The sequence below is a fragment of the Meles meles genome, chromosome 3 (genome assembly GCF_922984935.1).
Source record: "Meles meles chromosome 3, mMelMel3.1 paternal haplotype, whole genome shotgun sequence".
Classification (NCBI taxonomy): Eukaryota; Metazoa; Chordata; class Mammalia; order Carnivora; family Mustelidae; genus Meles; species Meles meles.
The window spans coordinates 183,667,621-183,687,765 of record NC_060068.1 but is presented as its reverse complement, the minus strand read 5'-3'; the positions used below and the strand labels follow the sequence as shown (position 1 = coordinate 183,687,765).

The window sequence follows — 20,145 nt, the reverse complement described above, 5'->3', positions numbered from 1 at the left end:
GAAAGAAATCCCCTGAAATCCATGAGCACCTGCATCTTGGAGAGAGGCGTGGGTCACGCCACGTGGCTCCCAGACCCTCAGCGAGGGCGAGGACGGGCTCCTGCCCCCCCGACAAGACACCCACCCCCGGGCCAACACCAGAGGGTTCCCCAGGCCCAACGGGCCCCACCGGTCTGCCCAGCACAGAGCAGGCCGCACAGCGCGGCAGCCCTGCACACCCGAGCCCTGTCGCTCCAGGGCCTGCTCCTCCCGGCAAACAGGCATTGAGTGGCCGTGGACGCCGGGGAGCCGCACACCCCGCGCCCCTCACCAGCTGGTGAGGCCCCACCCCCGCTGGCCCCGCCGGAATTCCCCTGGGCCACCTCAGTGTCCCGTGGCCGGCGGAGCCTGACTCATCACGCCTGTCTGGGGCCAGGCTCACCCCACCGACCGGTGCTGGGGGGCAAGCTGCTGGTCCCCGTCACCGTCCCCCAGTCTGACTCCTGAACGTGGATAACAGCCACACGCCCACGTGCCACGTCGCCAGAGAACGCTGAGGGAGCAGAGGCTCCGTCTGTGGGGTCGGCTGCTTCCCGCCCTTGGCCACGGCCCCCCTTAGTGGTGGTGCGATCCCCAGGACGGCCCAGCTCCAGGCTCCAGAACACCCCCACCCTACGGGCAGGCTGCAGCTCGGAGAGGCCCCCGAGTCCGGAAGCACACAGCCAGGTGCCACGGAGGCCCCAGAGCGCGTGGTCTCCAGAGGGGCCTGGCCCTGCCTCCCGCCGCTCTCACTGCTACCCCCGTGCCCAGCACCTCACCGCGCTGCGTCTTCCCCGGCGCACCGTAGATCCCGAGCCGGTGCCTGCAGCCTCCGTGCCCCCAGGACGGCTGACGGCTCGGCCCACTGATGCACCCACGGCCGTGAGGGACCTGCTGGGCTGCGGACTCCACAGGTTCAAAGAACAAACAGCAACGGCCCGTAACAGTGCCCGGCAGATCCCCAAGGTGCGCGGCTGCCCTGGGAGCCAGACCCTCGGAGGCGTCCCTCGTGCCCACACTCAGGGCAGACACTGCCCCCCCCAGCAGTGACCACCACCACTGTGTCCACGACTCAGCTACCTGCTCCAGCACTGCGGGTATCAAACTCAGAAGGTCTGGAGAACTTTCCAGAACAACACAGACCCCGATCTATGTAGCAAGGCTCCTTGTCCAGGTCCTGGGACAGATCTCAGATCTGAGGCACAGCGGCGTGTCACCCCTGCTTCCGAGGCCCGACCGGGTCCCCTGGAGACGCTCCTCCAGCCACGCCATGGGACGGGGCCACTGCGGGCAGCAGCCCGACACGGCGTGACCCCCAAGTCCCTGTACCCACCTGCATGGGCAGGTACACACAGGCCCATGTGCGTGCACAGCAAACACGTGCGTGTGCCCCAAAGACCCGTGTTGACACGCGTAAACACGCACACAGCCGTGGGCTCTGAGGGGACTTGTTCAAGAGGAGCGCCTGTCCCCCGGGGACCACGTGGTGCATGGAGGACAGGGGGACGCGGGCTGGGCCGCACGCTCTGCTGGGTGTTCCCACTCCCAGCTCCTCCGCCGCCGACGGCCGCATCTGTACACAGACCCGGCTGTGGCGGCCACCGCCATCTCCCCACACGGCCCGGGGACCACGACGGCTTGTCCCCCGCAACCGGCGCGGCCTTCCCTCCAGCACCCGAGGCTGTGTGGACGGAATGGCAGGAACACGGGTCCTTCCCGCCGGCACCTGCCTCCCCCGTCCCGGAAAGCCCGCGTCCTGGCCCAGCGCCACCACACCGTGAGGATGCTACGCTGTCCTCCTCCGCCACGCCGTTCGCGCAAGCCCCTGCCGGGCCCGTCAGCGGCCACACGCTCACAGAACCACCGCGCGAGGTCCAGGGCCGTGCCCTTAGAGTGCGGCCCGCACTGCCCGATGGCCGGCCCGGCACACACCGGGGCAGCGCGTGGTGACACTCCGGGGACCGTCTGGGTTGATGCCTCCGGTGGGGGAGACCCCTGGGTGCCCGAGAGGAGCCGAGCCACAGAAAAGTCACCAACGGGACAAGGAGGCTGGAGAGAGTCTCGGCCGGGGACAGGGATACAAGGCGGCCGGTCCACCACGAGCCCCGACCTCCACCCGGGCCCACACTGTGGCCACGCCACACTGCACACCTGCCTGCTCCCGGGTCCCACCCACAAGGCCCAGAAGGGCCCCCACCCGGGCCCACGGTCACACAGCTAAAACCCCACGCGCGGGACTTAGAAGACAACCTTCTCCTCACCACCCCTGCCTGCTCCGAGAGGCGTTTCTCCAACCGGCACAGAGGGACGCAGACCCCTCCCACCTGCGATCACTAACCACAAGAACACGCACGACACGTGTCCTGGACGACCCACGGGACCCCAGGGAAGGCAGACCTGTCACTCCAGAACACACCCCCACCCCACCGCCGGCGTGGGGAAGCCGCTGCGGATCCCACCTCCACCTGCCTCTGCCCAGGCCTCCCCGAAGCACCACAGCTACCCGTCTTCCGGCTCTGGAGCACCAGCCCCGGGCCAGGCAGGGTCCGTGCTCGGCCTCCTCCGGCCTCTGCACTGAAGGCCTGTAGCTGGGCGGCGGGGAGGGGGACTCCCACGGCCAGAAGACAGGAACGGCCTCACCCTGCGCCCGACACACGGCGCTTGCCCGGCGCAGCGCATGGAGCAGGAGCCTGGGGTGGGGGGGGTGTTCGGGCTCCTCCCAGCTCCGGCTGGGTTCACCAGTCCTCGCCCAGGCAGGGCAGACCCCATGGCGCTGCGCAGCTCTGCCGGGCTGCCGAGGACAGCGCCGCTGCGCCCACCGGCCGGCCTGTCACACTCAGCACACCCTGGGCCCTCACCCTCCAGGGTGTCAGGACTCCTCTTTCCAGACAACTCAGGGCTTCCAGAAACACCCAGGAAGGCCTCCTGAACCTTACTTCACTATCACCACCGCCAAGAAGCCCACCTGGAAAGCCAGGACCTTCCCTGAGGTACTGGCCGATCCTGCGACGGGGCCAGATGTGGCCGCTGTGGTGACCCCAGGGTGCGCGGAGGGGCTACGGCCTGGCCTCCCCAGCCCCCTGGTCATGCTGGTGACTCGGTGCCAGTCAGAGCGGCCCTCTGGGCCCCAACTGCACTCCGGGACCTTAGGGGAAACAGTGATGCCCAGCCTAGCAGAGGTCCCAAAAGACGAGTGCAGTGACATGCACGGGACACCACCCCCCCCACCCCCATCCGGGCGACAAGGAAGAACTTCGCGCACAAAATGTCAGACCCAGATGACCTCTGTGCAGGCGCAGCTCACAGGACAGGCTTCATGACGAGGGGAGCATGAAGCCCCCGTCCGCATGTGCCCATGCTGTGGGACATCACGCAGGGCCATGAGATCCCAGGAGAGGCCTCGGCAGGAAGGGAAGGGGCGAAAGCGGAGAGAGCGGGCGCAGCACTCGGTGAGGCCAGCCGGGGACTCAGAGCCCGGCCGCCCACCAGCCCGGATGGGCAAGCCGCCCAGCCCTCCTGGCAACCGCAGCGCCTGGCTCCAAGCCCACAGGCCCTGGAGCCCGGCACAGAGCTTTGAAGTGGAGGGAAAAGGAAACGAGCAGGAAGAAAATGACCCCAGCTCAACAACAAGACCCACTCCAAATCTGGAGAGAAAAAGACCACAGTCTGCCCAAAAAGGGGCCAGTGGACGGGGAGCGGGGCAGGCAACAGGGAGCCTTCTCTGGAAACACGATGGAGGTCTGGAGGCCATTAGGACACGGCTCATCCGGAGGACGATGCCAGAGCGCGCTCAGAACCAAGGAAAGGCCACGTGCACAGGCCCTGCCTTCTTCACCTGCCTCTTCTCACGAGCCCTCAAGCCAGGCCGCGGCCACCACCTGTCCCAGGCCCCAGGACACACACGGAGAGCTGGACGGGGGCCTCATCGTGCAGGCGGGAAGAGACACCTAGAGGGGAGGGGGCACCTGACGGTGGGTGCTCTCAGAAGGGCCGGCCTTGCCAGCCCGGGCAGGGGGCCTGCAGGGTTCTGGGCCATGGGAGTGGGGACGCGGACGCAGACCCAGCCCAGAGTGCGGCAGTGGACTGCTCTCCCACAACCGCCAGTTCTAGAGGGTGGCTACTGGAGGTGACCCAGGGGTTTGGAGCCTGGAGGACAGAAGGAGCAGGCCTGGCGGATCCCCCCAAGAGAAAGTGAAAGCGCTGGGCACCTCCGAGTCCAGAAACAAAGGGGGGAAGGAGGACCCTTGGCAAAAGCACAGCTCCCTGGGATGGGCGGCCCCTCCCCCAGCCCCGCCGGGCCGCCGACCTTCCCGCGATGACCCGGGAAGAGCGGCTCCGCGGGCAGTCAGGCGGTGCCCACGGCTGGGCGCCGGCCGGGGCTTATCGGGCCGGAGGCCTTTGCCCCAGCGCGCAAGAGCAGAGCAAAGGCAACAGGAAGGAAGCAGGAAGGCGCTGGGGCCGCCCTGGCCGCGGCCGCCCGGGACCCGCCGGGCCCGGACGTTCTCACGCAGGGGAGGCCGCTCCCCGTCTCCATAGCTACCCCGGGCGTCCCACCCGGCGAGCGAGGAGGAAGGAGCCCGCGGCCCGGCGGGAGCGGCGCTCGGACCCGCAGCCCCGGGAACCGGGCGCGGCAGGAGCCCTGCGCCCCCGGACCAGCCTGGGGACGCGGCTCCGCAGGCCGCTGCAGGGGTGCGGGCGTCCAGAGCGGCCCGGGGGGAGACGTCGTGGGGAGGGAGAGGGGCCGCTGCGGGGACCCCGAGGGAAGGGGTGCGGACGGTGCGTGGCAAACAGCCCTGCCGGGCCGCCCCTGCCCGGACCCCTCCCGGGCCGCCCCCCCCGGACCCCTCCCGGCCGGCCCGAGCCCCGCGCAGCCCGCCCCGCCTTTGTCCCGCGGGCAGGTGCGGCCGCGCTCACCCGGGCTCTGGCAGTCGGGCTCGCCCTCGGGGGGGCCCGGCGCCTCGCTCCTCTCGCTCCTCTCGGCCCCCTCGGCCCCCCCGGCCCCCCCGGCCCCCCCGGCCGCTTGGTCCGGGCCGCCGTCCGCCCTCGCGTCCACCGGCACCACAGTGAAGTTGGTGGGCATGGCGCGCGCTGCCCGCTCCGCTGTCCGCTCCGGCCCGCTCCGGCCCGCGCTCCGCCGACGCGCCGCGGGACTTGGGCGCAGGGGCGGGGTCCGCGGGGTCCGCCCCCGGCCCGGCTCGCCCCGCCCCCGGCCACGTGACCTCACCTGCCGGCCCCGCGGCCTCGGGAAAAGTTGGCGCGCGGCGGGGCGGGGCGGGGCGGGCGCCTCCCGCAGGGTCCCCTCCCCCCGCCGGCGCTCCGGGACCGCCGCGCCCCCAGGGTGCCCCTCCCCCCGCGTCGCCCCGCCCGGAGCAGGCCCCCGCCCGCCCTGCGCCTCCAGCACCGTGCGCCTCCGGCCCCTGCCCGCAGGGTACCCCCACCCAACCCGGCGGGGGTCGGGTCTCCCCCTCCCTCCGCGCCCGGCTCAGGCGCCGCCGGGCGCGGGAGTTTCCGACCCGAGGGAGCCGTGCTTCGCGGGGCCAGGGGTGGGCAGTGGAGGCCACTGTGCCGGCGGCCGTCGGGGCTGCTGTGGGGGTTCCGTCCTCAAGACACAGAACCCAGACAAGTTACCAAGGGTCTGAGACGGGCCCTGGCCCACAGAGGACCCCAGGCCTTTGCCCTCCGCTCTCGGAAGTGCTTCCCAGCCTGTCTCCTGGGGAGCCCTCCCCTTCCGTCGTGGGGGCCAGGCTGGGACAACCATGGAAGGGAAGGGCGGCCAGGCGAGGGAGGGCTCCGGACCCCAGCCAGGCACCCGGCACCCCCAGAACACCTGGCGCGCTCCTGAGCAAAGAGCACAGGGAAAGGAGGGAGTAATACCGCGTCCATCAAAGTGGAAGTCAGTTCTGGCACCGCGCAGGTGCAGTGAGCCCAAAACGCAGGTCAGGGTTAGGGTTTCCCAGCCAGAAAGCAGAGACGCAGGAGGGCAAGCAAGGCCACATCACACCAGTAACCCGCTGGCCAGGAGGGGCCGATCACAGCTGGAAAATGTGCCTAGAACAGCCAGCAGGAAGGCCCGTGGCTCAGGGCCTCGGGGTTACAGAGGCCTGGGTTCTCTCTGCATTTGTCTCATATTCACAACAAAGGCTATAAAGCCAAATTCAGAAAGTCCATCCTCAGTCAAAGACAAAAGAAGCCGGGCTGGTGGCCGGGCTCCCCCTCTGCCCCAGGCTCCCGCCCCAGCCAGCACCGGCACCAGCTTCCCCAAGGCGCCCAGGCCAGCAGGACGGCACTCCTGCCCCAGCCTCCACCGAGAGATACGGTCCGTGGCAGGGGCTGGGAGTGTCAGATGGCAGAGGTGCCCTCAGCTGCTCTCCTGGGGCAGCAGCAAGAAAGGTGGGGAGGCCACCCCCCCCAAAGTACAGAAGGATTTCCAGGTGTCCTGTTTGGGGAAGGCCAGCTTCGTTGAAGAAGTCTGGGGTCAGTCAGCAAGACCTCAGAGCACAGTGCTTACGGCAGGAGTGTGCGAATGCACGTTTGCCCGGCCCTGAGCCCAGCCCTCAGCACTGGGCCCCAGAGGTACTGCCCCTGGGCTGCAGTGGTTGGCGGGGCGGGGGGGCAGAGCGCGGCCAGCCTCTTTCCAGAGTGGCCTGTGCCGGGCCCGTGACTGCAGGAGCGCCCGAGGGGCCCAGCCTTCACTCCAGGATGAGGACGTGAGGCCCAGAGGTGCGGGGGCTGGGGGTTGGGGACTCCGTCCTCTCTTTCCACCGCCTGTGCCAGGTCCTCCAGCTTTCACGGCCCCCGAGTTCTGCTCGTCTTTTCCGGCTGGGAGCTGGGAGCGAGCTGTTAGGACCCACCGGGGAGGATGGGTGAGGGACGGGGTGCTGAGTGCCCCGGGGTCCAGGGCAGAGACCAACGCTGGGAGGCTGAGACCTCGCTCCCAGGAAGTGTGGGCCTGCACCGGTCCCGAGGAAAAAGCTCCCTCTTGCCCCAAAGGGAGAAGATGCCCCAGGACACTCCAGGACTGATGGCCAAGCCCAGCAGGAGGGCGGGGAGGAAAGGAGGGCAGGAGGGGGCAGGAGGAAAGAGGGACGAGCAGAGGGAACCTGAGAGGCTCAAGAGGCCGGAGGAGGGGAGGGAGACCCCTTCACTTGAAACCAATTTCTTCTTCCGAGCAGACCGCACGAGTTGAGCCGTCCCTGGCCGGGGCAGTATGAGGACAGCAGGGGACAGAAGTCCAGGATGGGAGAGGTCACTTCAGGAGCCTTTCATGACTCTGTGGCTACTGGACTCTCCTGGCTGGCAGGGTGGGCAGCATTCTCTCTGAGGCGCCACCCAGGCTCGACATGGCCTCTGAAGGTCGCAAGTTGGCCCCTCCTGCTGAGGCTCAGGAAGGGGACTGCCACGGTGCGGGCGGTGGGACGGGGTTGGGACAGGGTAGGCCAGAACGAGTGTCTGCCCCTCCCCCGCCCCTCTACCCGCAGAGCCCTCGGCAGCAGGCGCACACCCTGTGACCAGCCCTGTGACCGCCCGCATCTGGGTGGCTTCCTGGCTCAAAAGCCCTGCAGCCTGCCCTAGGGACAGGACTCCAGCCCTGAGGGGGTGGGGCAGGCTCTCTGTCCCGAGCACTGAGCACTGAACCGGTCTGGGGTTCTGCAACAATGGCCCGACTCCTCCAACACGTCATTGTCACCTGAGGACACAGAAGCAAGAACCGGCCAGGCCAGACCAGGGACAGCTGTGAAGGACGGTACCGGATCGTCTGGGTGGTGTGATGGCCCTCACCCTAGTCAGCTTGGAAATCTTTCAAAATAAGATAATTTTAGGGGCGCCTGCGTGGCTCAGTGGGTTAAGCCTCTGCCTTCGGCTCAGGTCATGATCTCAGGGTCCTGGGATCGAGCCCCGCGTCGGGCTCTCTGCTCAGCAGGGAGCCTGCTTCCTCCTCTCTCCGCCTGCCTCTCTGCCTACTGTGATCTCTGTCAAATAAATAAAATCCTTAAAAAAAAATAAGGTAATTCTACAGCTCTAGGAAAATCTCCTGGTTTCAAGAGATAAACGGCTGTATGTGAAAAACACAAAGTTCTGCGTGACCTCCACGGCCCCCGGAAGGTTCTCGTGGCCGCTGTCCCCACCTCAGGACGTCCTGTGGGGGGGGACTCTGGGGCCCCTGGCCCGGGCGGTGCTGCGGGAGGGCCTGCAGCCTGGAATCGGAGCCAGAAAGCCGCCATCCCGCCTCCAAGCTCTGGAGCCCATGCGGGGCTGTGTTGTCAGACAAGCCCCAACGGTAAGAGGCCCTGGGCGTTCGCAAGCGCTAACCAGGCTTTCTGAGCCTTTCGCGGAGCAGGAGTCCCCTTCAGCAGCGGCTGTGGGCACCCACCACGGCGGGCTGGCGGGGCGTTCTGTCCGAGCCCACGGCTCCCCTCTGCTGGGAGCCGGTGGGAACCCCGCGCCCCTCTTCTCACCTCGCTGTTGACGGAACAAAGGCTTCCTTCCCCCTCTCTCCGGAGTGAGAGACGCCAAAACTCCGCTTTGGCCTCACACCCTGTTCTGGTTTCACCCGTCACTTGTTTTCAAAAAAATGTCAGTTCTTTTCAGATAAGTCTTGGTGGAAACTCGAGAAGCCTCTTGCAACACAGGTGGGGTTTGGAAGCCTGTGGACGACCGAGTGGAGGTGCTGCCGATGGCTGTGGCCACACCTCTTCCCTGCACCCCCACCCCCCGCGGCCCACACGCAGGGCACCCGCAGCCGTAAGCCAGCACCAGGCCCAGGCAGGGACCTTGGGCCTCCCCGCACCCACACGCGCCTCCCCAGGCCCCTGAGGGCTGTCGGCTGGGCCGTGCCGGTATCCCCCCCCCCCCCCGAAATGTCTGAAACCGCGTAGCCTCAGCGTGACCTCCGTATCCTTTCCTGCCCGTCTCCCCACCACAAACGTCCTGGGGCCCACGAGGGCCAGTGGGCCGACCTCAACCCCTCCCACGGGAGCGGGGGTCACGGAGGGTGGCCAGGAGCCGCGGAAACCGTCAACAACAGGGCTTGGACCGGGACTCTTGTTCGCCCCTCCCCCACACCCTGCTCCCCGGGGCCCTCCGCGTGGCTCCTGCTTCCGGGGACTGCCAAGGAGCCAGGAGCGCCCCGTTCCCCTGGACGTCCCCCAGGGAGTTCCTGGGAACGGGCACGGTGGCCACAAGAGTGTCTGGCTTTGGGCTTTTGGGCTCCTGACTTCCCTGAAGGCACAAATGCCTCATTGTCCCCCCAAGGTCCACAATGCACAGTTCCCAGTCACTGCTTCCTCTGACTCCCAGGCTCTGGAGTGACTCGCAGACCCGTCAGGATCTCATGGGGCTGGCGGGGTTCGGGCTGCCACAGAGCCCCCTGCAGACCTGCAGGACACGCCAGGGGACCCTGCGCTGGGCTGGGCCTGGGCTTGTGGGGACGCCATCGGGGAAACCCCAAGCTTGCGGGAGCACAGCCTAGAGTCAGGGGCTGCGACACAGATTTACCCTAAAAATGGTGGCCTCGAAGGCCCCCCCCTTCCTGAAGAAAGTGCCAAAGTGGTTTCTGATCCTCACAGAGCAGAAACGGGGGCCCCACGGCGGCCAGACCGCTGTCATCCAGGTGGCTGGTCGGGCGTGTCCGGATCCGGTAAGGACACTCCACAGATCAGCAAGAAGGCACAGAGGGCAGCCACTGCCACGTGCAAGGATGTTGGCCCACGGCCGCACAGCAGCTGAGTGAGCACATGGGAAGCGTGCGGCCATGTCGGGAGACCCCACATGCCTTGGCGAGGACCCCCCAGGCCTCCTCCCCGCAGGGAGTTACAGGAACCACAGACACGTGCCGGGATGCTCGGAGCAGCACGCTCCTGCCGGCCACGGTGGAGGCGGACCATGAGCCCGTCCACACAGTGGAAGGAGGGACAAGAGTCCACAATGGGGGCCGACCACGTGTCGGTGAGAGGAGGCTGTGTGACCTGGGCCGCTGGCAGCTGGGGGCAGGCAGGGCCACTCCAGGCCTGCGTCAGGACGACAGCCACGGGGCGCCCACTCAGGCATGGGGCAAAGAACTCGCCGGTGCAGCCTCAGGAGGGCACCGCCGTGCGGGCCACGCCTCGTGGGAGAAAGAACCACTGTTCCTGATGCCTGGGGACGCGGCTCCGCTCCTCAAGGGAAGGGGCAGCAGCACCCGAGCCCGGGCACCCGGCGCACCTTCACCGGCCCGAGTCCCTCATTTCCCCACGAAAGGGTCCGCCCAGGCCGTGCCTCCCACCACGTCTGCCAACAAGCGCCAACGGAAACAACTGTTCAACCACGAGCACATCTCCAAAGAGCTCCGTCTGGCCCCACACGGTCCCAAGGTTTGGAGATGCCCCGTGGGAATCCTGTGGGCGCAGGCGATGGGCTCGGAGCCCCACGGATGGTCAGCCTGGATGGGGGCCAGCACTGAGGCCAACAGGACAGCGAGGCACCTGCCCCCTCAAGTGGCTTAGAGCCTCGTGGGGGAGGGGAGGCCGACGTCCGGACCCTGGGTGCTCATTTACCTCATCCTGACCCCAAACCCCGCGTGGGGACTCGCCCAATACTCACCGTATATCAGGCACCGCTTTTTCTGTGTGGCCCCAATCAGTCACGGAGAACGAAAAAGACAACCATCTGTGGGCACGAGAATGACCTCCGTTCCGGGGGTCCCAGAGAAGTCCCTCAGCACGCTAGACATCACCCAGCACCCGGCAGGGCCGGGACCAGAGGAGGCAGCAAAAGCTGGTGTATCCACAGCCCCGCAGGCAGTGAGCGCAGGCCCGGGTGGAGCTCGGCCTTTCCCGGGACTTGAGCCCACGCCCAGCCCAGGCCCTGAGGCGGGGAGCCCGGACGCCCGTTCACAGGCCACCCTCAGGAGCCAGGCGGTCTTTCCCAGGAAAGGGTGGTGGTGTCCTGACAGGTGGGCGAGGGTAGGGGCTCAGGTGGCCCCCAGGGCAGGCCAACTCCTTGGCTGACCAGTCTCTCCACGGGCTCAAGGCTCCACCCTGAGAACCACCATGCCAGGCCCTGTGGCCATCCCCGGACCCACAAAGCGGGCAAGTGGGCCCACATCCCAGGCTCTGTCCGCGCCGGCGGCGAGGTCCGCAGGCCTTGAGGAGGGAGATGGACGGTATCTAGGGCTTTAGGGGGCGGCCCCATGCGGGAAGGAGGCCCTGGCCACGGGCCTGCAGGGGTGCCGGCTTGGGGACCAGCCCCCGGACCAGACAATGGCATAAGGAGCTAGACAGGAGGCCACCGGGAGTGCAGGGAGGCGGGCGGACGGGGCACGCCAGGCCCTAGAGGAGGCCCTAGAGGACCTGGTCCCTCGGGGGTCTGCTCCCAGGAACCTCATCCCAGGGAGGCTGAGCGGCCCCAGAAGTCCTTGCACAGCCACCCCCAGGGCGCTGTCCAAGGACCCCCACCTCCACGGCCACAGGAGGAACCCTGCCGCCCCACCCCAGCCCAGTCCTCTTTGGGCGCGCTGTACTTGGGGACCAAGCTGCCCCGGGGTCTCCAGGCAGCCCCGGGCAGGGGCCGTCACTTCGGAGGCTGCTTTGGCACCGCAGCTCAGCCCTCAGGTCCACGGCGAGGGCAGCCTGTTCCCGCGAGCCCAACCCTCCCGAGGCTCCGGAAGGGTCTTCAGGAAGGTCAAAGGTGGGGCAGCGTCGCCAAGGGCCTGGGCGGGGCGCGGCTGTGCCATCCTCTGGCTGTCGTCCACAGGAGCCCATGGTGACCCCCACGGTCCCCAAGTCCCACGGGGGAAGGTCACTGGGTCAACCTGGAGTCCCTGGGACCACAGCAACGTCCCCTCTGAGTACAGGATCCCCACGCACTGTGGTGACGTGGGGTGAGGTGTTCTCGGGAAGGGGGCGGCCTTGCACTATGCCAGGCATTGGAACTTCAGACAGCGTAGTCGTGGGGACATCCCCGCGGCACCGTGACCGTGTAGGGGATGCCCAGCCCCGCGGCCACAGGGCCTCTCAGTCCTGGTGCCGTGGGGCTGCTGGGCGTCCACCCAACCTCGGGTCCTGGACAAAAATGTCACCGGTTTCGACTTTTCTTTCCTCTTCTAAAAATCTGTTTTTGTGGGGCGCCTGGTGGCTCAGTGGGTTAAGCTTCTGCCTTCGGCTCAAGTCAGGATCTCAGGGTCCTGGAATCGAGCCCCGCATCGGGCTCTCTGCTCCGTGGGGAGCCTGCTTCCTCCTCTCTCAGCCTGCCTCTCTGCCTACTTGTGATTTCGCTCTTCAAATAAAAAAAAAAAAAAAAAAAGAACTGTTTCTGTTTAATTGTGGTAAAACACACAGAATGCTAAATTGGCCATTTTAACCATATTTAACCGTGTAGTTGGGTGCCATTAGGGACGCTCACAAGTGTTAGCGCAATCCAGGAGGCCGCTGGCTGGAGCGGCCCTGACGCCCGGCGGAGGCGGGACCTGTGAACAGCCCGCGGTCTTCCCAGAGGAGCCAGCGGCTCAGGCTACGGCCAGTCAGGCCCTCTCCTTGCGTTGTCATTTCTAAAAACCCATCTCTCGCTCCTGGGGAAACGCTAGCCACTTCTGCCCAATTGGGGTTTGCTCAGATGAACTCCTAAAAATATTTTAAAAATAGGAACGTGCCTCAGTTTACCCTTGAACACACAGTTGTGCAAACTGTCGCCACGGTCGGTCTCCAGAATGCTCACTGTCTTGCAAGAGGGAATCTGTCCCCAGGGACAGTAAGCCCCGGCCCCAGCCCCTGGAAACCACAGCCTCCTTCTGTGTCTGACCATGGTGACTGAGCACGTCACAAACGCGAAATCGCGTGGTGTTTTTCCCGGTGACCACCGGTTTCACCGAGGCCCGGCCATGCCACAGCAGGTGTCCGTGTCCTCCTCCGTAAGGCTGAATGACACTCCAGTGTTGGGCCGGGCCGGGTTTTGTTCATCCAGTGGTCCGGGGTGGGCTCTGGGGCTGTTTCTACCTTTTGGCTGCGTGAATACTGTTTGTCTCACTAAATGATGCCCCTGCATGGAGCGAGGGGGACAGCGTCCAGGGAACACACCGAAGGAGGTACAGACGCACCGGAGGTACGGGTCACACACCACGCAGCCATCCAGGAGGAGACGGGAGGGACGCACACGCTCCCTGGGCCTTCTGCTTCGGTGGCCAAAGCCCACGCGCCCGGACAAAAATACTTCACCATCCTTTCAATTAAACAGCTGCTGCCCAGAGATAAGCAGGTCACACTCCCGCGCCCCGGGCGGCGATTTCTATCCTATTATTATCCGCAGCACAGATAAGGGGACCAACCGCCTCTCTCAAGGTCACATCAACCGGCCCAGGAAGGTGGGGACCTGCCCAGGGCTTCTGTAGTCCCTGTGGGGGCGGGGAGGGACTGCTCGGGCTCAAAGGCCGGCCGGGGTGGGGGGGGGTTGTCCCGCCGGGTCCTGCCCCTCAGGGTGGGCCCTGGTCACCCCCCACACACCAGCCGCCACGCCCCCGGCAGCTGACCTTGGGAACCGAGGCAGGAGGACCCTCCATGTAAATGATTAAAGCCTCACGGCCTGTGCGACCCTCTGACCTGGCACAGCAAGGCCACGGGGCCAAAGGCCGAGGCCGGAGCAGAGGCCACCCCAACCAGGGACTGAGAGAGCCGGCCGGGCCGTCCAGGGCCCGCAGAGCACCCCCCACGCACCTCCCCTCCCCCCGCTTCCAGCTGGACACGGCCAGTTCTGCTCTGCAACCGGAACCCAAATCCGTGCGGTTCTCTGGACTTTCTCCGTTCCGCGGAGAGGGGCGGGGCCGCTGTGAGCCGAGCTGCGGAGCGAGATAACCATCTCCGGGCCGAAGGGCCTCCTTCCAACACTAAATATTTGGCCTGAACCGCGGGAGAGCCCACGGAGGATTGCTTGCGCTCGCGAGCCTCGCTGCCCTCTACACAGACTGTTTGTGTAAATACCGCAATCGTTAATTTCTATTTTCTCGGGGCAATGAGTTAAAAATACATTTTAAAAATAAGCTTGAAGGCTGCGGAAGTGGACCAAGGTCACTTAGGCCTTACGGCTCAAAACCGCAGAGTCCGTGGCCCTGGCAGGCGCCACGTCCTCCCAGAGGCAGCCGTCCCGGCCCCAAACGTGTGCAAGTGTGATGAGCACAGAGAAAAGCCATAAAACACGGGCTGAGGAGGAGCGTGGGGCGCGGCACTCTGCTTCTGGGGATGAAGGACGCGCACATCCAAAGAGCAGAGCCAGGAAAGTCTGCCACTCGGCAAAGCGCGCGAGGAAGCGGCCGCCTGCCTGGACGCCCAGGCCAGCGAACACAGTCCTTGCACACGGGGCTGCGGAACAGCCTTCCCGGGGACAGAACCTCACCCAAGCGGCCCGCGGACGGCCCCGGGGAGACGCCCAGAGACGCAGCACCGGCAGGCAGGTGAGGAGGTCGGCGGGGGTCTGGCACGTGCCCGGCCGTGGCCCCGTGGTGCGGCCCGCTCCTGCGCCAGATGTGGGATCCTGTGCTGAGCGGAGCTCCCCGGCAGCAGCGGCCCGAGGGGCTCCCGGGCGGCCACACACGGGAGAGAACAGGGAGCTGGCAGGCGGGGGCAGCCGGACCGCAAACACACGCCGCGCCCACGAGCGGGGGAGGAGAGCAGCCCCGCCGACTGGCCGAGCATGCCGCCCACGGACCGGCCCTCCTGAGGCCACGGGCTCTACGCCATCGCCCCACACGGCGACGGCGGCCTCGGCGGCCTCGCCAGCAGGGGCTCAGACCTGCCTCTCAGGAAGCGACGGGACAGGTGCATGAGGGAAAGGAGCCCGTGCAGAAAAAGCAGCGCCGCAGCGCACCTGCCATGAGACCAACCAGACCGACAGCTGCTGGGGACGCCCGTCCCCCTGCCTCCACAGCCCTGCGCCGACCCAGGGTCTTCACAGAAGTGACCGAGGCAAGGTCACGCCGGGTATGTGGGCCCTGCGCCGGCACGGCTGGTGGCGTCGGAAGGAGAGAGACGCTTGAAAATGGGCAGGGGACGGGGCAGGCTTGTGGTGGCTGCACAGCCATTGCCTGGGGACCCCTGAGCCCCCGGGAGCTGGAAGAATCCAGGCAAGACGCCCTCGAGCCTCTGGAGGGAGCACCCGCCCCTTGACCCGGGCCCTGTCACTTCAGGAAAGTCAGAGGGGAGCCTGCTGTTGTCTGAAGCCACAGGTCCGCAGGGACTTGGGACAGCACGCCTCGACGGAGCTGTGGGACGTCGGGAGATGCTGGGAATCACACTCTGAAGTTGTATGCGACAGGGACCCGCTCCTAGGGGGAACAGGGCACATGTTCCCAGGGCACAGCCCACCCAGGTTTTCACAAGAACGAGGCGTTGTGAAGAACGCGCTGGCCCCGGCAAGACCGAGACCTACCCCTGCGTCCTCGCTCAGCCCAGACGGCCGTGCTGGCGTGACTTCCCAAACACGGGAGGAATCACGCTGATCACAGTCGTCCTCCAGACGGCGGAAAGAGAAGAAGGAATGTTGCCCAACTCGCTTTCTCAAATCAACATTTGTCATCAGGGAACCGCAAGATGGAACCAGGGCGAGCCGTCCTACGCCCGTGAAGACAGCCACGGCGCTGTGCTCGGTGGGGGCCACGCGGCCCTTTGTCCTGGGGCTGGTTTCTCAAGAGATCACCTTGTGCTCATTCATGGAGAAGGAAAGGCAGGATTTGTGCATTTCTGATCACCTGTGTTACCTGTCGGTGCACGTTCACGGAGAAACGGATGTGTGCAGGCACACGCGCGTGGCTCTCTGTCAGTTAAGCCTCCATCTCTTGGTTTTGGGCTCCGGTCACGATCTCTGGGTCATGGATTCGAGCCCTGCGTCGAGCTCCGTGTTCACGGGGGACGCTGCTTGTCCCGCTCCCTGTGCTCCCCCCACTCACGCTTATTCTCGCTAAAATAAAAATAAAATCTTAAACGAAATGGATGCGTCCTGGGGGCAGGACAGTTGGGGACAGTGGTGGCAGAGGGACGTGCCGGCTGACAACCTCCCCATGCCAACCGGCTACGCCGGGGCAGGAGGTCAGCGGCCCGGGAGGCCCGTGAGTCAAGGTCAGCAGGTCCTGGCTGCCCGGATGAAGCATCTGCTGTCCCGCGGCAGGAGGAGATCGCAGGTCCGCGCCGCTCTCGCGCTTAAGCCCCTGGGGTGCGGGGCCGTGGAGACCTGCCCCGTCTGAGAATCGAGCGGCCACAGCTGATCCGGGGTCTGCACCTGCAGCCGGTCCCCAGCCACGGGGTCTCCCGATGCCAAGGCACGCCCACGTGCAGACGCCCGGGGCAGTAGTTTCTTTCCTCCTCTGCCTGCTGATGGAAGGTTCTAGAACTAATTCTCAGATGCAGGAATGTGTGCGCCCTCCATCACCCCACGCGGCCCCTGGCGGTGCTCAGTCGTTACCACTAACCCAGGAGCTTGGCTCTCCGAGACGGGTCCTGCTGGAGGTGGGGGGCAGCCCGCCCACTTCTCACCGATCCCCACGTGGTGCGTACATGCGTGTGTGCGCGTGTGAGCGTGTGTGAGCACGTGAGAGTGAGCCCACCCGGGCTCTGCCCTTCCTGGCACACAACCGCATCTTCTGGGCATCAGGCACCATGAGGCCTCCCCCCTTCCCTGGCCTTGCTGGGGTGCAGGCGGCGGCTGGTGTGGAATCCACCGGGTGCCGCACGGCCTCGGGAGGGCCCTGCCTCCTGCCTCCGAGGGGAGACCCTACGCCCAGCTTGGACACGCCCAGGCGGCCCCAGGTGCTGCTGGAAGTGTTTGGAGAGTAAACATCTCTGCCTGAGCTAACACCGCTACGGCCCGGCTCTGTGGCCACCACACCCGCTGCTGGGCAGGGATGCCGGGTCCGGGTCCAAGGAGCAGCCCCAGCTGTGGGTGGGGGAGGGACACGGGGGCCGGTGAGGTAGGACAGGGCATGGAGAAGTGATGCCGAGTGGGAGTGTTTCGTGTCTTTTGCCACGATTCCATGTAGTTGCAGCCAAGCGAGTCTGAGCATCGAGAGGGCTGGGCAGCCGCTGCAGGGGATGACACAGCACAACGGCCCATGCCCTCTCCTCCCCCAGGGCTGGGGTCCCACGGAGCCCCCACCCCCGCCCCAGGCCATCAGGAGTCACCTGGGGACCAAGCGGGGTCAGCCTGAGACCCCAGGGATTTCGGGGCTTCCCATGTGCCCTCCAGCCCCCTGGGGCTGCCCCCTGGGGCACGCAGGCCCCACCGGCCCAGGCCAAACCGCAGCGCCCACAGGGTCCCACTGGCCTTGACCAGGGGCCTGGCCAGAGCTGCCAAGCCCCACGCAGGGAAACCTGCAGGCCCCCAGCAGCCCACGACAGGGATGCCACCCTGGGGCAGAGCCCCAGCCCAGCCCGTGGTGGTGTTCTGCGGGAACAGAAGGGTCTGGGGGTGCCTCATGGGCCCCGTGGAGCCCTGCCCCGACCAGGGCTGCAAAAGGAAATCCCGCTGGCTCGGAGGCGGGAGATCCCGTGCTGCCCGTGGTCACCTGATCCCAGGGCCCTGGGCTTCTGCCGCAAGGCCCACAGTATGGGGCCGGATGCCCAGGGAGGGGCGATCACACGGGGGCAGCCCCGCACACGCTCCTCACCCTGAAGAAGGAAGTCAGCAAACCCCCTCCGTGACCCTATTTCTGAATATGGTTGAGAAAAATATGCAGAAAATCCCCCAAGACTGAGGGTGTGGTGTCCACGAGGCTGTGGTGGCAACCGTCCAGCGGTCCCTCGAGGTGGCCGCCGTGGACAGCCCCAGGACCCTCCGGAACCTTACGGAGGCCACAGCACTTGCTCGGGCCTGGGGCAGGTCCCCAGGGGTGTGATCCACGACCTCGGGGCAGCTTCACGGACCCTGGCAGAACCCTGGCCAGGGAGGGTGGCCGGGGGGCGGCACAGGCCCAGTGCCCTGGGATGGGGGTCGGAGAGACCCAAGCACGGCGTGGGGGGGGGGGGGGGGAGGCTGGCCAGGAACTTTCCGGAACTCCTCCTCGGACACCCGGCCTCCCAGCAGGATCTGAGACGAACAAGGGGACAGCGGAGTCTGGCATGCGGACAAAGGCTCAGAGGTGACCCCAGGACAAGGAGGCCTCGGGGAGAGCAGGCCCCTAACGCAGCGGGCGGGGGACACGGGTCGGACGCTGACCCCACCTCCCCGGTCCGTGCCTGCCCCCTGCTGGCCGCCCTGCTCCTCGCCGGCACGGCCCGGGCACTGCCCTCCGCTTCCCCAGGAGCCCGCGGCACAGGCAGAAGATTCCGGAAACCCAGCCTGGGCTACACACAGACCCACCCGGCCCCATGCGCCCGTGTGGACCGACACCACAGACCCTGAGGGCCGCAGAGGGGGCCAGGCCCACCGTCTCCACTCTGCACAGCCCTGACCTCCGGGGAGACGGGCCGCGTGACCCCCACGGCACCAGCTCCTGTCCCTCTCTTGCCCTTCTGCGGTGACACCCCGGGCCAGGAGGAGCCCTCGCCGGCTCTGTGGCCGGGCCCCATTGCCCACGCTCGCTGGGCTGAGGCTGTTCCGACACTCCCACACGTCCCCTCACTCGTCCATCTTCCGCCGCACAGGCTCCCGGCCTCCTTCCCTTCAGACCTGGGGCATCACCAGCCCTAAAGCCAGGGCGACAGGAGCCCCGAGGTCCGAAGGTGCCCGGTGGGGTGTGCGGCTAACGCGGCACGTGGTCAGGTCGGAATTGCAGGTTAGTGCTGCACTTTGCTTGGTGAGGCAGGTCCCGCCTCTTGCTTACGCCAAGAAGCAAGTGTCTCACTCGTGTCTGCAGAGACAGCCACGCCACAGCGTCCCGTGCCGGCTGCTGGGTCTGGCCACGCTGTGCTCGGGGCATGAGGTGGGCAGGCTTGGCCTTGGGAGGTGGCCTAGGGTCCCCGCCAGCCTGCCTCTCCCAGGGAGTGGAAGATTTTCAGGTGCTCCCTGGACACTCTGCCCGCAGGTCCCCCGGGAGGGAATTAGGCAAGAGCCCTGCTCGGCCTGACTAGCAATTACGCGCCTGTTTTCCTCATGTTTTAGAGTCAACAGAATCTCCCGCAAGACAGGCAAAGCTGCTCCCAGCAAATGCTTCCCGGGCGGGCTCTGGGTGCGAAGGACGGGCCGCAGCCGCTGCCGTGAGCTGCCTGGCCAGTCACCTCACCTGTGACTCAGCATCCAAGCAACCTGTCCTCAGAACGGAATCCCCTCCCACGTCCGGTGATCCAAGAGAGGCATCGGGGCCCGGAGAGGAAAGGGAGCAGAAGGCCCCTGTCTGTCTGCATGGTTTTTTGTTCAGACAGAACACGGGTGGGGAAAGAATTCACCAAGTCTCGAGAGCGAGCCCCTGTCCCTCCGTCCGGTTTCTCCTGCTCAGCAGGCGTTGCCTCCTGCAAACCGTGCCCTGCACTGGTGGCCACAGGGCCTTTGCTCTTGGAGAAGGTACTTCTCCGGGACTATCGTGGATGTGCTCCATGGTGCACGGCCACTCTCCACCACGCCCCCTCCGCTGTCCACCCACCTCTCAGAAACCTGAAAACAAGCCAGCAAACAGAAATCCGTGAACCTGCTCCCCTCACCACACCGTCCTGGACAACAGGACCGTGCCCACAACCTTGACAGCAGTCAGTCCAGACAATCAAGACTTGGTCAGCGACCGCTCCACCCAACTTAGGACCAACCACAGAAGCCAACTCAAGCCCTAACCAACCGCACACCTGACCAGACCCAGACTCTACACCGTGCTCTGCCAGAACCCACCCAGGGCTGTCTGCACACCCAGGTCCCACACCGACACCGGCACGGCCCCAGGGCCTTTGCACGGCTGCCGTCGGGCCAGACATCTGGGGAGCTTAGGACACATCTTCCTGGAAGTGGCCTTTGCCCTCAGGGCCTTTCCTGGTGCTCCAGCCCATCATCTGAGCTCACGGTCGGGGCTGAGGGGGGGCGCTCCCCATGCCCGGATCAGAGCCAGGCCTGCCCCCTGGCACTGGGTTCAGGGCCTGACCCTTCATAGGAGACACACACATTTCTGAGACCGTAGAATGGATTCTGCTGGGCTGTTTCCTGTGGCCTCTAAAGCCACACATCCTTCACTTGGGGTGGGCGATGACTGCC

General features: G+C 66.3%; 1 protein-coding gene across 3 annotated transcripts in view; it reads right to left on the bottom strand.

Moving 5' to 3' along the window:
* Positions 1-20,145, bottom strand: part of SLC12A7 (solute carrier family 12 member 7) — a 65,798-nt gene that overhangs the window by 32,657 nt on the left and 12,996 nt on the right. The window contains exon 1 of one of the 3 annotated variants that reach the window (XM_045998841.1): positions 4,933-5,163. The exons of the other annotated variants lie outside the window; for them this stretch is intronic. Coding sequence (XP_045854797.1) covers positions 4,933-5,098 — 166 coding nt within the window. The 5' untranslated portion in view covers positions 5,099-5,163. Of the gene's footprint in view, positions 1-4,932; positions 5,164-20,145 lie in introns of those variants that run through there. 3 annotated transcript variants of the gene reach the window in all.